At 41.6% G+C, this 16,011-nt stretch overlaps 3 protein-coding genes across 4 annotated transcripts; 2 read left to right on the forward strand and 1 right to left on the reverse strand.

Annotated features, from left to right (window-relative positions):
* The first annotated feature begins 2,278 nt into the window (after nucleotides 1-2,278).
* On the forward strand, nucleotides 2,279-11,091 carry ndufv1 (NADH:ubiquinone oxidoreductase core subunit V1). The gene is made up of 11 exons (XM_079655928.1): nucleotides 2,279-2,421; nucleotides 3,445-3,554; nucleotides 3,641-3,723; nucleotides 3,901-4,071; nucleotides 4,415-4,598; nucleotides 4,755-4,944; nucleotides 5,387-5,599; nucleotides 9,284-9,450; nucleotides 9,538-9,619; nucleotides 10,294-10,439; nucleotides 10,837-11,091. The coding sequence occupies exons 2-11, from the start codon at nucleotides 3,450-3,452 to the stop codon at nucleotides 10,912-10,914; spliced, it is 1,419 nt and encodes a 472-aa protein (XP_079512054.1). The 5' UTR covers nucleotides 2,279-2,421; nucleotides 3,445-3,449; the 3' UTR covers nucleotides 10,915-11,091.
* On the reverse strand, nucleotides 5,606-8,971 carry LOC307022021 (uncharacterized protein; the record flags this gene model as incomplete). Its single annotated transcript, XM_079654592.1, has 3 exons — nucleotides 5,606-6,723; nucleotides 6,757-6,888; nucleotides 8,955-8,971. 3 exons carry the CDS (start codon nucleotides 8,969-8,971, stop codon nucleotides 5,883-5,885), a joined length of 990 nt encoding a protein of 329 aa, XP_079510718.1. The 3' UTR covers nucleotides 5,606-5,882.
* Nucleotides 11,092-12,190: 1,099 nt separating the features above from the next.
* On the forward strand, nucleotides 12,191-15,219 carry LOC307022467 (uncharacterized protein). Of its 2 annotated transcripts, XM_079655277.1 has the most exons (5): nucleotides 12,191-12,291; nucleotides 12,748-12,879; nucleotides 12,958-13,073; nucleotides 13,777-13,920; nucleotides 14,020-15,219. In XM_079655277.1, exons 2-5 carry the CDS (start codon nucleotides 12,780-12,782, stop codon nucleotides 14,749-14,751), a joined length of 1,092 nt encoding a protein of 363 aa, XP_079511403.1. In that variant the 5' UTR covers nucleotides 12,191-12,291; nucleotides 12,748-12,779; the 3' UTR covers nucleotides 14,752-15,219. The 2 variants fall into 2 exon arrangements, with proteins under 2 accessions (XP_079511403.1, XP_079511402.1); XM_079655276.1 differs by lacking the exon at nucleotides 12,191-12,291 and having other exon boundaries at nucleotides 12,306-12,879.
* The last annotated feature ends 792 nt before the right edge of the window (nucleotides 15,220-16,011 follow it).

The raw sequence follows: 16,011 nt of genomic DNA on the forward strand, positions 1-16,011 counted from the left end.
ACTTGTTAAATTACAGAAGCTCCCATTAGAGTTATATTATAATTAGAATGCCTCGTTTCAGATTGCTTTATGTTTAGCAACATTTTAAACTTCTAATATATTTTGGGTAATTTCAAAGTAATATGTGAGTATACATTTCAAATTGAGTTACAAAATTTATATATCTATGTCCCTTTGCAGTAGAGAGGAGGCATACATTATAAAAACATAAACATACTTAGAAGTGTCTTGATAGCCTCTTTGCATAGTCAAATTAGCAAATAGTTACATTACATGTTACTTGTTAGATGCTTTTATCCAAAGCGACTTACATACTCAATACTGTGGACAATCCCCACAGGAGCAATTTGGGGTGAAGTGTCTTGCCCAGGGACACAACGACATGCTGACTGCAGTGGGGTTTTCCCCTGATCCGAACACCAACGCACTAGTCCACTGCGCCCTAGTTCTTGCCCTCAAAATATACACAGATGGTTCTAAGAACAAGGAAGAGTGTGTTGGAGTTGGTATATATATCCCAGACTTTAAAATATCGATCTCAAAAAGAGTGTCAGATCAACTATCAGTGTACACAGCAGAAATGCTGGCAGTAATAATAGGATTACAGTGGGTTGAAGAGGTCGGACCATATAGGGTGGTGATATGCACAGATTAATTATCCATATTAAAAAGCATACAGTCAACAACAACTGTCAGAGAATATACTCACAGAACTGAACCATAGCTTGTTAAGACTTCACAGAGGTGGTATAGATCCTCTGTTCTGCTGGGTGCCTGCACATGAGGGGGTAAAAGGGAACGAGTGTACTGATAAGTTAGCAAAAAGTGCATTGCAAAAGGAAATAACATTACCAGTTAAACTTGGAAAAGGAGAAGGAAAAGCAGTAATTAAGAAAAAAGGGATGTAGATCTGGCAGAAAAGGTGGGAGAAAGAAAGGCAAAGAGTATCATAAAGTACCAAAGACAATCATAATTAATATTTATAAAGAAAGAAACAGAAGGGAGGAAATCATGATAGCTAGACTCAGACTGAATCACACAGCATTGAATAGTACGCTGTATGTCATGGGGAAAAGTAACAGTGACAAGTGTAGGAACTGTGGAGTTAAAGAAACATAATCGTATTACGTTGTGACATCTATAAAGCTGAAAGAGAAAAACTAATGGAAAAAGTCACGGAGGCAGAGAGGGAGTTGAATGTGTTTGGTATTCTGGGAACAGAAGGAGAGGGAGTTAAGAGCTACCAGAAAGGCACTGTTTACCTTTCTGAGTGAAACTGAGGAAGGTAAAATAATCTAACATTAGGTTAGAATAGATCATGGATTTTTGTTTTGTTTTGTTTTATTTATTTTTATTTAACATTATTTTTTGTTAGATCATGGATATATACGTCCATGAGTTGAGAGATGGAATGACATGATGATACACCATAGGCTGTGATACACACTCATGTACAGTAGGTGACGGTATGCAACTAAAAGCTGTTTGCGATCCGCAATTAAAAGAGAGAAGAAGAAGAAGAAGAAGATGACAGCTTCCGGTTCTATTTAGAGAAGACATTCTCATAGAACTGAATCATAGCCTGTTAAGACTGCACAGAAGCGGCATAGATATACAGTTATGCTGGGTGCCTGCACATGAGGGGGTGAAAGGGAACGAGTGTGCTGATAAGTTAGCAAAAAGTGCACTACAAAAGCAAATAACATTACCAGTTCAAATTTGTAAAGGAGAAGGAAAAGCAGTTATTAAGAAAAAAGGGATGGAGATCTGGCAGAAAAGGTGGGAGAAAGACCAGAAAGGCAAGGACTATCACAAAGTACAAAATACAATGACAATTAATATTCATAAAGAAAGAAACAGAAGGGAAGAAATCATGATGGCTAGACTCAGAATAAATCACACGGCTTTGAATAGTACGCTGTATATCATGGGGAAAAGTGACAGTAACAAGTGTGGGAACTGTGCAGTAAAAGAAGATGTAGAACATATATTGTTACATTGTGACATCTATAAAGTGGAACGAGAACAATTAAAGGCTAAAGTCTTAGAGGCAGAGAGGGAGTGGAGTGTGGTTGGTGTTTTGGGAACAAAAGGAGAGGGAGTAAGAGCTACCAGAAAGGCACTGTTTAAATTCTTGAGTGAAACTGGGGTAGGAAAAATAATGTAACATTAGGTCAAGAAAGAACATAGATTTGTTTTTTGTTTTATTTATTTAATTGTTTTATTGATTGATTTATTTTTATTTTTATTTTTATTAGAACATAGGTTTAAGAGTTGGAATGATGTGATGATTCATACTCAAGCACAGTAGGTGGCGGTATGCACCTTTTAAGTTGTTTGCATCCGCCAAAAGCAAGAGAAGAAGAAGAAGTATCTCCATTGATTTCCGGTAGTGTTTCATAAACTCGGGACGTAGAGAAGGTAAGAAGCAGCGATTATTTGCAAATTTAGACCAAAACCTTTCATCATTAAATATATTTGAATGCAGCTTTTATTACAGCTCTTATCACCAAATTATTTCACATGGTGTCAATGTGATATCTGAGTGCTACGTCCTAGATATGCTGTTTTTGTTCTGACATTACAAGGTTAACCGCAAGCTAACTTAGCTTAGCGCCAGGCTGACAGCAGTAGGTATTCAGCATGGGAGTAAGTGTGGGCTTTAAAAAGACACTTAAACGAAGCAAAAAGTTCAGATGTTCTCGTAATTAGTCAGTGTGTTTATCTGAAATATTACAGTTGACAGCGATATGATTGATAACATTACTACCACTCGCTTTCACCTTTCTTAGCTAACATTCCTCTGACATAACAACATCTCATAACAAGTTTCATAAGGTCTCTATCCAAGCTTTTAGTTTAATTCAAGCATCTATTGGTGGGCGCCATTAAAATACATGTTGATCTATTGTTAGTTGGTTTTATCGTGATGAAACAAAAATGCTGCTTAAATAGAAATTGCGCTCACTCGATGGCTCTTGTTTTGATGCTGTTTAATAGGTTGTAGCAGTTATGACAAAAGGTTGTTATAACATCAATTCAAACTCATTACTTTGGTATTTAAATTAATTTATATTGTTGGAAGTTGAGTTGATTTTGGGCTCTTCTCGTATATAAAAGTAATCTGTACACCTCTCAGAAAACCTAAAGAGTGTTAGCTGAAAGTGCCACCTTAGTTTTCCAGCATACCAGTGGATTCGTCAACCAGAGCACCAACAAAGCAGTTCAATATGTGCAATTCTATAAGTTAACCCCATACTATAGTTTTGATACCACCAGTGAATAACTTCTATATTTTAACCATACTTAATATGAGAATTAAAAACGTTTTTTGAACTACAGCCTTTTTCATTAAATAATAACGTATTTCACTTTAAACTTTTTGTCAGAAGTAACCTAAAACTTATATTTGATTAGTCATCTCATTGTCTTTCCCTTATGCAGGAAGTATGCTGGCCCTGTCCCGTGCAGTGATGTGTGGGGTGACCCGCGCCCCAGCTGCTGTCAGTCAAGGTGGAGTGACCTCTATCACTCGATACAACAGCACGGCACAGGTAGCTGTACTGCTCTTAATAAAAACGGAAATAATAATAATACAGTTGAATATAAACATTAATAATGTGTTGTCTTGTTTTTCCAGACTGCTCCTAAGAAAACAACATATGGACCTCTGGCTGATCAGGACAGAATTTTTACTAACCTTTATGGTCGCCATGACTGGAGGTAACATCCCTCACCTTATTCCTTTGGGTTCTATAAAATCTTACACAATATCAAATGATGTGCTGATCAATAAAAGTCAAAGAAGAATTTCAGTTATGCCTTTTTTACGTAAAAAGAACATATTAGAAATGTCTTTTAAAAAAACGAACACAATCATCACATATGTTTGTGTTTCAGGTTGAAGGGGGCATTGAAGCGGGGCGACTGGTACAAAACTAAGGAGATCCTTCTGAAGGGAGTGGACTGGATCCTCAATGAGGTCAAGGTTTCTGGCCTGCGTGGAAGAGGCGGTGCTGGTTTCCCTACCGGCATGAAGTGGGGCTTCATGAACAAGCCCAGCGATGGAAGGTCAGAAAGGAGACAGACAGATACTTCTTTTGCATTTAACTGACAATTACTATCACAGTCAATCTAATTGATTATTCATCAAAACATTTACCAGCTCTTGCAACTAGCAAAATGAAGATTGATTTTTATTATTTTAGCATCTCTATATATCAGTTAGCTTGACATTTGAATCAACAAGGCAGCATGTTTATTATTCATCAATTCCCTCCTACTAGCCATTTAGAAAAATATCAGATTTTGCAGTTTCTAAATGAATTTACTCATCAATAACTCACTTTGTCTTTTCCAGTCAAATTGAAGTTTGCTCTTCTCTATTTAACCCAGTTCTGGTTTCTTGCTTTAGGCCAAAGTATCTGGTGGTAAACGCAGATGAGGGAGAACCTGGCACCTGTAAGGACAGGGAGATCATGCGTCATGACCCACACAAGCTGGTGGAGGGCTGCCTGGTGGCTGGTAGGGCCATGGGGGCGCGTGCTGCTTATATTTATATCAGAGGAGAGTTCTACAACGAGTCGTCCAACCTGCAGGTAGACATGGACTGAATGAAACTTGATGCATAAACCTTAAATGCAGTGTACAAATATACGTTTTGATTGATCCAAAACAGTTGAGGTGTGGTTGTACATGACTACTTAAAAATTCCATCCTTTTTAACTCTTCTATTTTCAATTGTGTGCTCTTAGGTGGCAGTTAATGAGGCCTATGCAGCTGGGTTCATTGGAAAGAACGCCTGTGAATCCGGTTATGACTTTGATGTGTTTGTGATGCGTGGTGCTGGAGCATACATCTGTGGAGAGGAGACTGCTCTCATTGAGTCTATTGAGGGGAAGCAGGGAAAGCCCCGCCTGAAGCCCCCGTTTCCTGCTGATGTTGGTGAGTTCATGGTCACAGGTGGTTTGAAAGGTGTTGCATAAAATATCGAAAACGTGTGGAAAAAATGGCCCGTACAGACAGAAGTTCCTGAATCGTGTCCTCTATTTAATGAGACATGTGGCTTGCTGACTTTGTATGACTCGTCTTCACCCACGTCAGCCCAAAATAAACATACATACATATACATTGCTGGCACTGTAAAGTCTAATTTATCCCCAACCCATTAAAATAAAAGCTATTTTCCTGTCATGTCATTTGACATCCTTGTTATAATTACATTTAAATATAATTGTATATAATGTAAATATTTTTAAGGTGCCTTAACAAGTAAGAAGTAAGAAATTCCAGTTTGTGACAAACTAATCTAATCACAGAAAACTACTAAATTCTTGTTTTTGCCAAATGAACGCCTGGCATGTGAAACATCTCCTTTTTCTTAAAGGTGTGTTCGGTTGCCCAACGACTGTTGCCAATGTGGAGACAGTTTCCGTGGCGCCCACTATCTGTCGTCGTGGAGGCTCATGGTTTCTTGGCTTTGGCAGAGAGAGAAACTCTGGCACAAAGCTCTTCAACATCTCTGGCCACGTTAACACCCCCTGCACCGTAGAGGAGGAGATGTCTATCCCCCTGAAAGAACTCATCGAGAGGCACGCAGGTACATGTTCAAGGTTCTTTATTTTTTCATACGAACATAGCTACAGTGTAGTTATGCCGATGAAAATCTTAGGTCACAGGCTTCTCCAACAGTGCAACACAATAACACAGATAAACAGAAAAATATAGTGCAAGTAAATAGTAAATACAAAAAGAAAAATAGTTTAAAAAAGTGCAATAAGAGTCTATATGCAAGTTATTGGAATGATATATTAGATAAATAATTACTAAGTAGCAGATGAATGTTATGGATGTTGTTACAACAGTTCAGGTGTTTAGCAGTCTTATTGCCTGTGGGATGAAACTGTCTCTGAATCGGGGGTTTTAGTCCGGATGCTGCGGTACCGCCTGCCAGACGGCTGGCTTGGGTGATGGGGTTCTTTTATAATCCTGAGGGCTTTCCTCCTGACCCGCTGGGAGTAAAGGTCCTCCATGGATGGCAGCTCAGTCCTGGTGATGTTCTGTGCAGTTTTCACCACCCTCTGTAAAGCCTTACGATTGAGGGCAGTGCAGCTGCCGTACCAGGCCGTGATGCAGCCAGTCAGGATCCTCTCTATGGTGCACCTGTAGAAGTTCAGGATGCTCTCTATGGTGCACCTGTAGAAGTTCAGGATGCTCTCTATGGTGCACCTGTAGAAGGTCTGGATACTCTCTATGGTGCACCTGTAGAAGTTCAGGATGCTCTCTATGGTGCACCTGTAGAAGGTCTGGATACTCTCTATGGTGCACCTGTAGAAGGTCAGGATGCTCTCTATGGTGCACCTGTAGAAGGTCTGGATGCTCTCTATGGTGCACCTGAAGAAGTTCAGGATGCTCTCTATGGTGCACCTGTAGAAGGTCTGGATGCTCTCTATGGTGCACCTGAAGAAGTTCAGGATGCTCTCTATGGTGCACCTGTAGAAGGTCTGGATACTCTCTATGGTGCACCTGTAGAAGTTCAGGATGCTCTCTATGGTGCACCTGTAGAAGTTCAGGATGCTCTCTATGGTGCACCTGTAGAAGGTCAGGATGCTCTCTATGGTGCACCTGTAGAAGGTCTGGATGCTCTCTATGGTGCACCTGAAGAAGTTCAGGATGCTCTCTATGGTGCACCTGTAGAAGGTCTGGATGCTCTCTATGGTGCACCTGAAGAAGTTCAGGATGCTCTCTATGGTGCACCTGAAGAAGTTCAGGATGCTCTCTATGGTGCACCTGTAGAAGGTATGGATACTCTCTATGGTGCACCTGTAGAAGTTCAGGATGCTCTCTATGGTGCACCTGTAGAAGTTCAGGATGCTCTCTATGGTGCACCTGTAGAAGTTCAGGATGCTCTCTATGGTGCACCTGTAGAAGTTCAGGATGCTCTCTATGGTGCACCTGTAGAAGTTCAGGATGCTCTCTATGGTGCACCTGTAGAAGGTCTGGATACTCTCTATGGTGCACCTGTAGAAGGTCAGGATGCTCTCTATGGTGCACCTGTAGAAGTTCAGGATGCTCTCTATGGTGCACCTGTAGAAGGTCTGGATACTCTCTACGGTGCACCTGTAGAAGGTCAGGATGCTCTCTATGGTGCACCTGTAGAAGGTCTGGATGCTCTCTATGGTGCACCTGAAGAAGTTCAGGATGCTCTCTATGGTGCACCTGTAGAAGGTCTGGATGCTCTCTATGGTGCACCTGAAGAAGTTCAGGATGCTCTCTATGGTGCACCTGTAGAAGGTCTGGATACTCTCTATGGTGCACCTGTAGAAGTTCAGGATGCTCTCTATGGTGCACCTGTAGAAGTTCAGGATGCTCTCTATGGTGCACCTGTAGAAGGTCAGGATGCTCTCTATGGTGCACCTGTAGAAGGTCTGGATGCTCTCTATGGTGCACCTGAAGAAGTTCAGGATGCTCTCTATGGTGCACCTGTAGAAGGTCTGGATGCTCTCTATGGTGCACCTGAAGAAGTTCAGGATGCTCTCTATGGTGCACCTGTAGAAGGTATGGATACTCTCTATGGTGCACCTGTAGAAGTTCAGGATGCTCTCTATGGTGCACCTGTAGAAGTTCAGGATGCTCTCTATGGTGCACCTGTAGAAGTTCAGGATGCTCTCTATGGTGCACCTGTAGAAGTTCAGGATGCTCTCTATGGTGCACCTGTAGAAGGTCTGGATACTCTCTATGGTGCACCTGTAGAAGTTCAGGATGCTCTCTATGGTGCACCTGTAGAAGGTCTGGATACTCTCTATGGTGCACCTGTAGAAGGTCTGGATGCTCTCTATGGTGCACCTGAAGAAGTTCAGGATGCTCTCTATGGTGCACCTGTAGAAGGTCTGGATACTCTCTATGATGCACCTGTAGAAGTTCAGGATGCTCTCTATGGTGCACCTGTAGAAGTTCAGGATGCTCTCTATGGTGCACCTGTAGAAGTTCAGGATCCTCTCTATGGTGCACCTGTAGAAGTTCAGGATGCTCTCTATGGTGCACCTGTAGAAGTTCAGGATCCTCTCTATGGTGCACCTGTGGAAGTTCAGGATGCTCTCTATGGTGCACCTGTAGAAGGTCAGGATGCTCTCTATGGTGCACCTGTAGAGGGTCAGGATGCTTTCTATGATGCACCTGTAGAAGTTGCAGAGTATCCTGGAGTCCATGTTGAATCTCCTCAGCCTGCGGAGGAAGAAGAGCCGCTGTCGAGCTTTCTTGGTGATGGTGATGGTGTGAAGAGTCCATGTCAGGTCCTCAGTGATGTGGACCCCAAGGAACCTGAAGCTGCCACCGTAGTCCCATTGATGGCGATGGGGGCGTGTCCCCCTCCCTGCTGCTTCCTGTAATCCACAATCAGCTCCTTGGTTTTGCTGACGTTGAGATGGAGGTTGTTATCCTGGCACCAAGATGTCAGGTTTCCGATCTCCTCTCTGTACGCCGTCTCGTCGCCGTCTGTGATCTGGCCGACGACGGTCGTGTCGTCAGCAAACTTCACGATGGTGTTGGAGCTGTGTCTGGCCACGCAGTCGTGAGTGAACAGGGAGTAGAGGAGAGGGCTGAGCACGCAGCCTTGAGGGGCTCCGGTGTTGAGGATCAGGGTGGAGGGTGTGATGTTTCCCACCCGCACTGCTTGGGGTCTGCCCGTCAGGAAGTTCAGGATCCAGTCACATAGGGCGCTGTTGAGCCGGAGGCCTCTGAGCTTGATGGCCAGCTTGGAGGGCACAATGGTATTGAATGCTGAACTGCAATCAATGAACAGCATTCTCACATATGTGTTCCTCTGGTCCAGGTGTGAGAGGGCAGTGTGGATGGTGAGGGCTATGGCGTCGTCTGTGGACCTGTTTGCTCTGTAGGCAAACTGCAGGGGGTCCAGAGAGTCAGGGAGGGAGGAGGTGATGAATGATTTGACTAACCTCTCAAAGCACTTCATTATGATGGAGGTGAGTGCTACTGGGCGGTAGTCGTTGAGGCTGCTGATTTTTGTCTTTTTGGGGACAGGAACGATGGTGGAGTGTTTAACGCTAAATATGACACAAAATGTATCAATGATCCTACTTGACTCATATTATTGAGATCTCTTTAATGACATAAGTTAGATTTTGGTTGTAAACATTTGAAAGTTAAACTTAAATGCATAATTGGTTTATCTGCATTGATGGGGTCCTACTACAAAATGATTAAGATGGCTTAAAGTAAACACACTCAGTTTTAAACGTTTTTTTTACGACCATCCGTCTGGTAGGTGGTGTGCGTGGAGGTTGGGACAACCTGCTAGCTGTTATCCCCGGTGGCTCCTCCACCCCCCTTATTCCCAAGGACGTCTGTGCAGAGGTGCTGATGGACTTTGACGGTCTCCTCCAGGCTCAGACTGGCCTGGGCACCGCTGCAATCATCGTTATGGACAAATCTGTAAGTTTTTTCAACTCCGCTACATAATACATCATGCATAAAGAAATCATCAAACATCTCTTACATTGGGTGCTTTGTTTTTTCCAGACTGACATCATTAGAGCTATCGCCCGCCTGATTGAGTTCTACAAGCATGAGAGCTGTGGCCAGTGCACGCCCTGCAGAGAAGGTAAGTGCTGTGCCAGTTCAGATTTTCGAAGTATGGCTGTATGTGGCACTTATCCATACGCAACCAACTAAAAGAAAGTCCCATCTGCCTAAATTATTATCTTTTCAAGGGTATGGTATATGTTTAATATTTTCACTGCTTTACCTTGCCGCTGGATGGTGCTTGTCCGACGGGGAACTGACGCTGTTGTCTATGTTTTCCAAACCCATCAGACTCCTTTTTTTTTTTAAACTGTAACTTTACATTGCAGAAAACAGTATGTTCTGAACTTCCACTGAATCTATCTGATTTGTTGGTGTTATTTTGTGCCTATGATGGATCTGATCCAGCACTTGTATCGCTATCGTCATAGAGTAACACAAACAAACTAACAGATTGAGGCAGTGGGAGCACAGTAACTTCTGTGATCTATGAATAAATAAATAAAAATGTTTTTAGGTGGTTAAAATACATTTAACTACTACCTTTCCACAGAAGTACAGTACATTGATTAGCTTCTGTGCCCATAATCCCATCTGTTTCTCCAAACTGAGGCCATGCACACTTCCATTCACAAAAACCCTTATTAAGAAAATCTGAACTACCACTTTGAAATGACACACATTAGTTGTCACCAATGTCTTTTAATACCATCAACAAACTTCTAAATGTCTCTTTCGTGTGTGTGTCTGTAGGAGTGGACTGGATGAATAACATGATGTGGCGTTTTGTGAGTGGTAATGCACGGCCAGCAGAGATCGACATGATTTGGGAGCTCAGTAAGCAGATTGAGGGACACACTATCTGTGCCCTGGGAGATGGTGCGGCTTGGCCAGTGCAGGTAAACACATTTACTGTCATAATGCAAAGGGCATGCTAAGACGATCATTGATGAATTCAATGTGGGACTCTAGGGATATTAATAGGTTGAACTTTTGCAGGCTGCAGTATTTGGTGTTATTAAATTGAATTGTAATACATTGAAAATCATCCCTATTGACAGCAGACAAAATTACTATTGAATCAACAAAAACTGAATATGTCAATATATATGTAAACAGGTGTGCCTCTGTCATGTGTCTTTTTATTTTTAAGCTGAACATTAAACTTTTAACACTTAGGAATTAAGACTTGCACAGTTTTTTGTAAATAAACTCTGACATATTTGTTGTAGAGCTGTTCTTGTTCTTCTTTATTAATTTACTTTCTTCCTTTGTTGCTCTTTACCTTGTTCTCAGGGATTGATCAGGCACTTCAGGCCTGTGATGGAAAGCCGAATTGCTGAACACCAGCAGCAGCAGCAGGCCAGAGCTTAAATTGCTCCTATAACTCCTTTAGCTCATTCTTTTGCCTTTTTTGCCCTTAACCCTGTGCTTCTGTAATTCACAAACTATTTAAAGCGATAATGTGCCGTCTTATCACCTCATCACATTTTGCATTGATTTGTCTGCCTTGTGTGGTGAAAATACCAATAAAATTCTATGAACCTTAAACTAGACTTTGTGTCTTTGTAATTTTTAGGGTATTAAAAAAATGTTTTAATTGTATAATATTGTGGAAATTAGAAACCTCCTTAACTCAAGTAATTTCAGTAAACAGTTTTTTTAATAATTATTCCCACCAAAAACTAAAGCACCAGAGTTGTAATATAAATGTTTTTTGGTATTCCCTAGCTCCCTTTTTGCTTGTTTTCAATGTTTACAAATGAACAGAACAGCACACACTTAATATGTATTAACAGATGTTCAACACAACCAGGGGTAAACACTTATAAATATGTCTTGAAACTGTCTTGAAGCTGTTGTGGAGGATTTCAAGTACCTGGGGGTGCACTTAGACGATGGACTGAACTGGAGGATCAACACTGACGCTGTGTACAAGAAGGGGATGAGCAGACTCTATTTTCTGAGGAAGCTGAGATCCTTCAACGTGTGCAGCAAGATGTTTGAGATCTTCTACCAGTCTGTTGTTGCCAGTGCACTCTTCTTTGCTGCGGTCTGCTGGGGGGGCAGCATCAGAGCCGGGGACACCAGCAGAACCAATAAACTGATCAGGAAAGCTGGGTCTGTCATCGGCATTAAACTGGACCCCTTTGAAGCTGTGGTGGATTGGAGGACACTGAACAGGCTGTTGTCCATCATAGATAACCCCACCCATCCTCACCACCAGCAGCTGGACAGACAGGAGCTCCTTCTCCAACAGACTGCTGCAGCTCCGCTGTCAAAAGGACCGATACAGGAAAACATTCCTGCCCACTGCAATAACTCGATATAACAAATCACCTCTGGCTGGCACACACTGTACATTTTACATTTGTGTTCAATTGAACTTTTAATATTCCATGCCTCACATACATGTATATATAATACTTTGCTTTACATTACTGTACATTTTGTAATTCAACATGTATATTTCCTAGTTTCTTGTTTATTTCTAGTCTTTTAATTTGTATTGTACAATGCCATGTCTTTTTATGCTGCTACAACACAAACATTTCCCAAATTGGGATCAATAAAGTACTTCTTATCTTATCTTAATGTATAAAATACTGTAACTCGATTAAAAGACACTCTACAAACCTAAAACTACAATTTGAAAATCTCGCGATAGCTCCGTGGTCGGCGGCCACATCCACCTCACGTGACTGGGGCAGAACACTCACTGCTGCTTCATCTCGGTGGATGTATCTTGCGGTAAGAAATAGATGCCTTTTTGAATTGTTTACAAAGACTTATTTCAAAATTATACACAATTTATCATATTTCTGCAGCTTTCAAATTGTAATTTACACGCGAAAGTATGCACATCGCGGCACTATTGAAAATATATTAGCACAACCGTCTCGTTTTCAGTGGTATCAGTAACCATGCCTCTGTCCTCCTGTCAATAGCCACTGTTAGCTATTTGTTTCGTCTTTATTGTATACCACGAAAACGCAGCTCCTCATTAGATTTGTATCTAGTTTACAACATATTTCAAATGTAGAAATGTTCCCACTCTCCAGTAATTAAATAACAATGTGAAGCATCCCGATGATATCTCAACGCGGGTTATCTCCACGCTAGCCTCACTGCAGTCATTTGCTGTTATGTTACATGAAGAATGCATGTTCGTTGTGGAAACCACTGCTGAGTGTTCTTATGTTACAGCTACATGTGACAGAGTTGTGTCTGAAAGAAGCATGGCAATGTTGAAGATAGAGCAAGTCGCCGTTGGCAGTGACAATAGATCCACCTCAGCGGAGATCAAGTCTGAGCCCGTGGTCGCCCCTCTGCAGTCCTGTAAGATAACATTTAATTGCACAGTTCATACTCGATAAGAGGCTGCCTGTTAACCTAATTCATTTCGTTGGGATACAGATCAGCATGAGAGTCTACAGTGCTTTCAGTGCTTCATCACCTTCACTAATTCCAAAGCAAAGGAGAGACACATGAGGAAGAGTCATCGGGACCAGTACAAGCAGCACCTGCAGCAGGTAGGGAAAAGACTGAGAAACATGTCCATTATCTTCTCTTCCATTGAATATGAGAAAAACTGAAAATGCGAATTTCCAATGCAATATTTTGAACATTCTCTCTAAAATTGCTCACAATTATTACAATTAATAAATGATAAGAATATGTGCAGCACATGTGCTTCTTTTGCAGCGTCAAAGTTCAAATCATGTTGTCCACAGTTACTGCTGGATTGATTACAGTCTAAGCTTTGCACTGATATATGACTTCATGATGTTCTTTGCAACACTCTTTTGTACTGGCTTTTTGAAAAATGATTTAAAAAAACAAGAAATAGTTGTAATGATGGAGGAATGAAAGGAATGATAGCATATAAAAAGCTAACATTGCTGCAGTGCTATATTATATTATTTTGAATACTATTCCTTATACAACAAATTACTTTGAGACATGATCTTACCCCCTGGCACATGGACTTATACCAATATGCCAATATTGGCCATGCTGATTTGTCAATCTGGCTGTGCAGATATTGTTCATAATTGTGTCTTTTTTTCTACACAATGTCATTTTGGGCGTGATGATGTAACTTGTTTTGAGAATATCTGGAAAAAGAAAATGATTTTCTTCAAGATTAGCCCATTTCTTTTCTTTTTTTATAAAACTGCTGAATCAAGCTTTGATTTGTGATTGATTACACCTTTTCTTCTCATCATTTTGCAGACCGATACAGTCTTTACTTGCTATAAGTGTGACAAGAGCTTCCCCTTCTCTGAGGAGCTCAGCCAACACCAGGCCACACACAGCACAGAGGAGAAACCCTTCCTTTGTGCATACTGCCAGAAGAACTTCTTTACCTTCACTGAGGTGAGGATGCAGCTGGCCACATGTTAACCAATTTTCTTGTGCTTGGGAACTGATAAAATAGTTGTTGATTGTGTATGACGAATGGTTAATGTGTTTCAGCTGAACAAACACAGACGACATGACTGCATAGAACGACGCTGTCCCTGCCGAGACTGTGGCGCCTTGTTCCCCAGCCCTTCACGGCTTCGCAACCATCGCCTGGCAGTGCACCCTCAGAACCCCATGGTGGCTGATGACATCCACACCTATCAATGCTGCAAATGTAGTAGTGGTTTCCTGACAGAAGAAGAGCTCCTGGAGCATCAAGAGAGATTTGCCAATGATATAAATTGTGACGTGAAGCCGCAAGCCAAAAAACGTGGTCGAAAACCCAAGAACGCTACTCAAGGAGAGATGGTTGAGAGCAAGAAGTTCAAACAAGAAGAGGAAGCAAGGGAATGCGAAGAAGACAATGACTCTTCAACAGAGGATTGCCCCTCTACTGAGCTGCAACCGGAGCTCAAGATTCCTTGTTCCGAGGCAAATTGTGACCTAATATTCCCTTCTGTTGCAGCCCTGCGGGCGCACAAAAGTGAAGCACATGGGCCTCCCTCTGGCAATGCTCACACATGCTCAGAGTGTGAAGAGAGCTACGCTCGGCCTGAGCAGCTAAAAGCTCACATGGCCAGGGATCACCACCCTGGGTACACCTGCCCCACCTGTGGAGAGAGCTTTGCACAAGAGAGCACCCTGACGACCCATCAGGACACCCACACTGAAGGAGAGGAGGCAGCAGAACAAAGATATTATATGGGAAACAACATCATTCAGGGTGTACTGCATCCTATTTAGCAGAGCATTTGTATGTTAATGTTTAAGGATGAGAGTTTTTGAAGCAGTTATGCAACACATCATTTATGGAGATTGTTCCTGCAATGCTGTTTTTCAAGTGCTTTTAGAAAAACATCCTGCACTTGTGAGTAAAACGCTCCTCTGATCTATACATAACTATGATATATGTCCAATACAAGCTTGTGTAACAAGGCTCTTTTTGCTGTCTATTGTAACTGAAATGTTTTTTTTGTATTCATGTAGACCAACTAGTACATTTTCCCTCAACTTTGGAATGTTTTTTTATTTAAATTGACTATTTTCAGTATGTTCACATAAAGGTGACAATTACACAGAGAATGTAAATCCTAAACATCATACAATCCGATACATGGGCACTGTATACATGTATGTACTAAGGGACTTCAATAATGTAATCTGCAAGTCTTTTCTCTTTCCAAAAGTAAATAATTGTTGCATTATACAATCGTTTTGTTTCTGTTTTGTTTCTGGTGTGTGTGTGTGTGTGTGTGTGTGTGTGTGTGTGTGTGTGTGTGTGTGTGTGTGTGTGTGTGTGTGTGTGTGTGTGTGTGTGTGTGTGTGTGTGTGTGTGTGTGTGTGTGTGTGTGTGTGTGTGTGTGTGTGTGTGTGTGTGTGTGTGTGTGTGTGTGTGTGTGTGTGTGTGTGTGTGTGTGTGTGTGTGTGTGTGTGTCAACATTTAAAGTACGTGCAGGGCCCGCCGTAAGGGGGTGAAAAGTTAGGACTATTCTAATAGTCTAGCTGGAAGGGCCATCAGATTTTGAGATACCCCTACCCGAGGTAGAACAAATGACAACAATGTTTTTTCTTATCTTAAGGGTCTCCCCTCAAATTTTATTTTGGGGGGAAAAGTGTTTTTTGGGTTGTTCTTTAGAACTACCCCAATCCCTGAAAAAGAGCCAAATTAGACCAGGCCGAATGTGGGAAAGGTGACTAAAAAGCCCATAACTTGAGAATGACCTCTCTTATCCTCTTTAGATTTGCTGAGGTATGAACCAGGTGGCTGTCCTACATCACCAAATAGTCAGACAATTATTTAACTAAAATAATACTGAATTATAGTCCTGTAAACTTAGCTTTAGTTTAGACGGAAATTGTACTTTTGGTGATAGGAACATAGGACTCAATCACTTTTCTCTCATTTATCAGAAAAACAGAAATCCCTAAAAAATATAACATTACTGAATTGTCTAGGGTGCTATTGAACACTAACCAGTAGTTGTATGGAAATATCTGGTACAG

This window comes from Notothenia rossii, assembly GCF_949606895.1.
Source record: "Notothenia rossii genome assembly, chromosome: 10".
In the NCBI taxonomy this organism is placed as follows: Eukaryota; Metazoa; Chordata; class Actinopteri; order Perciformes; family Nototheniidae; genus Notothenia; species Notothenia rossii.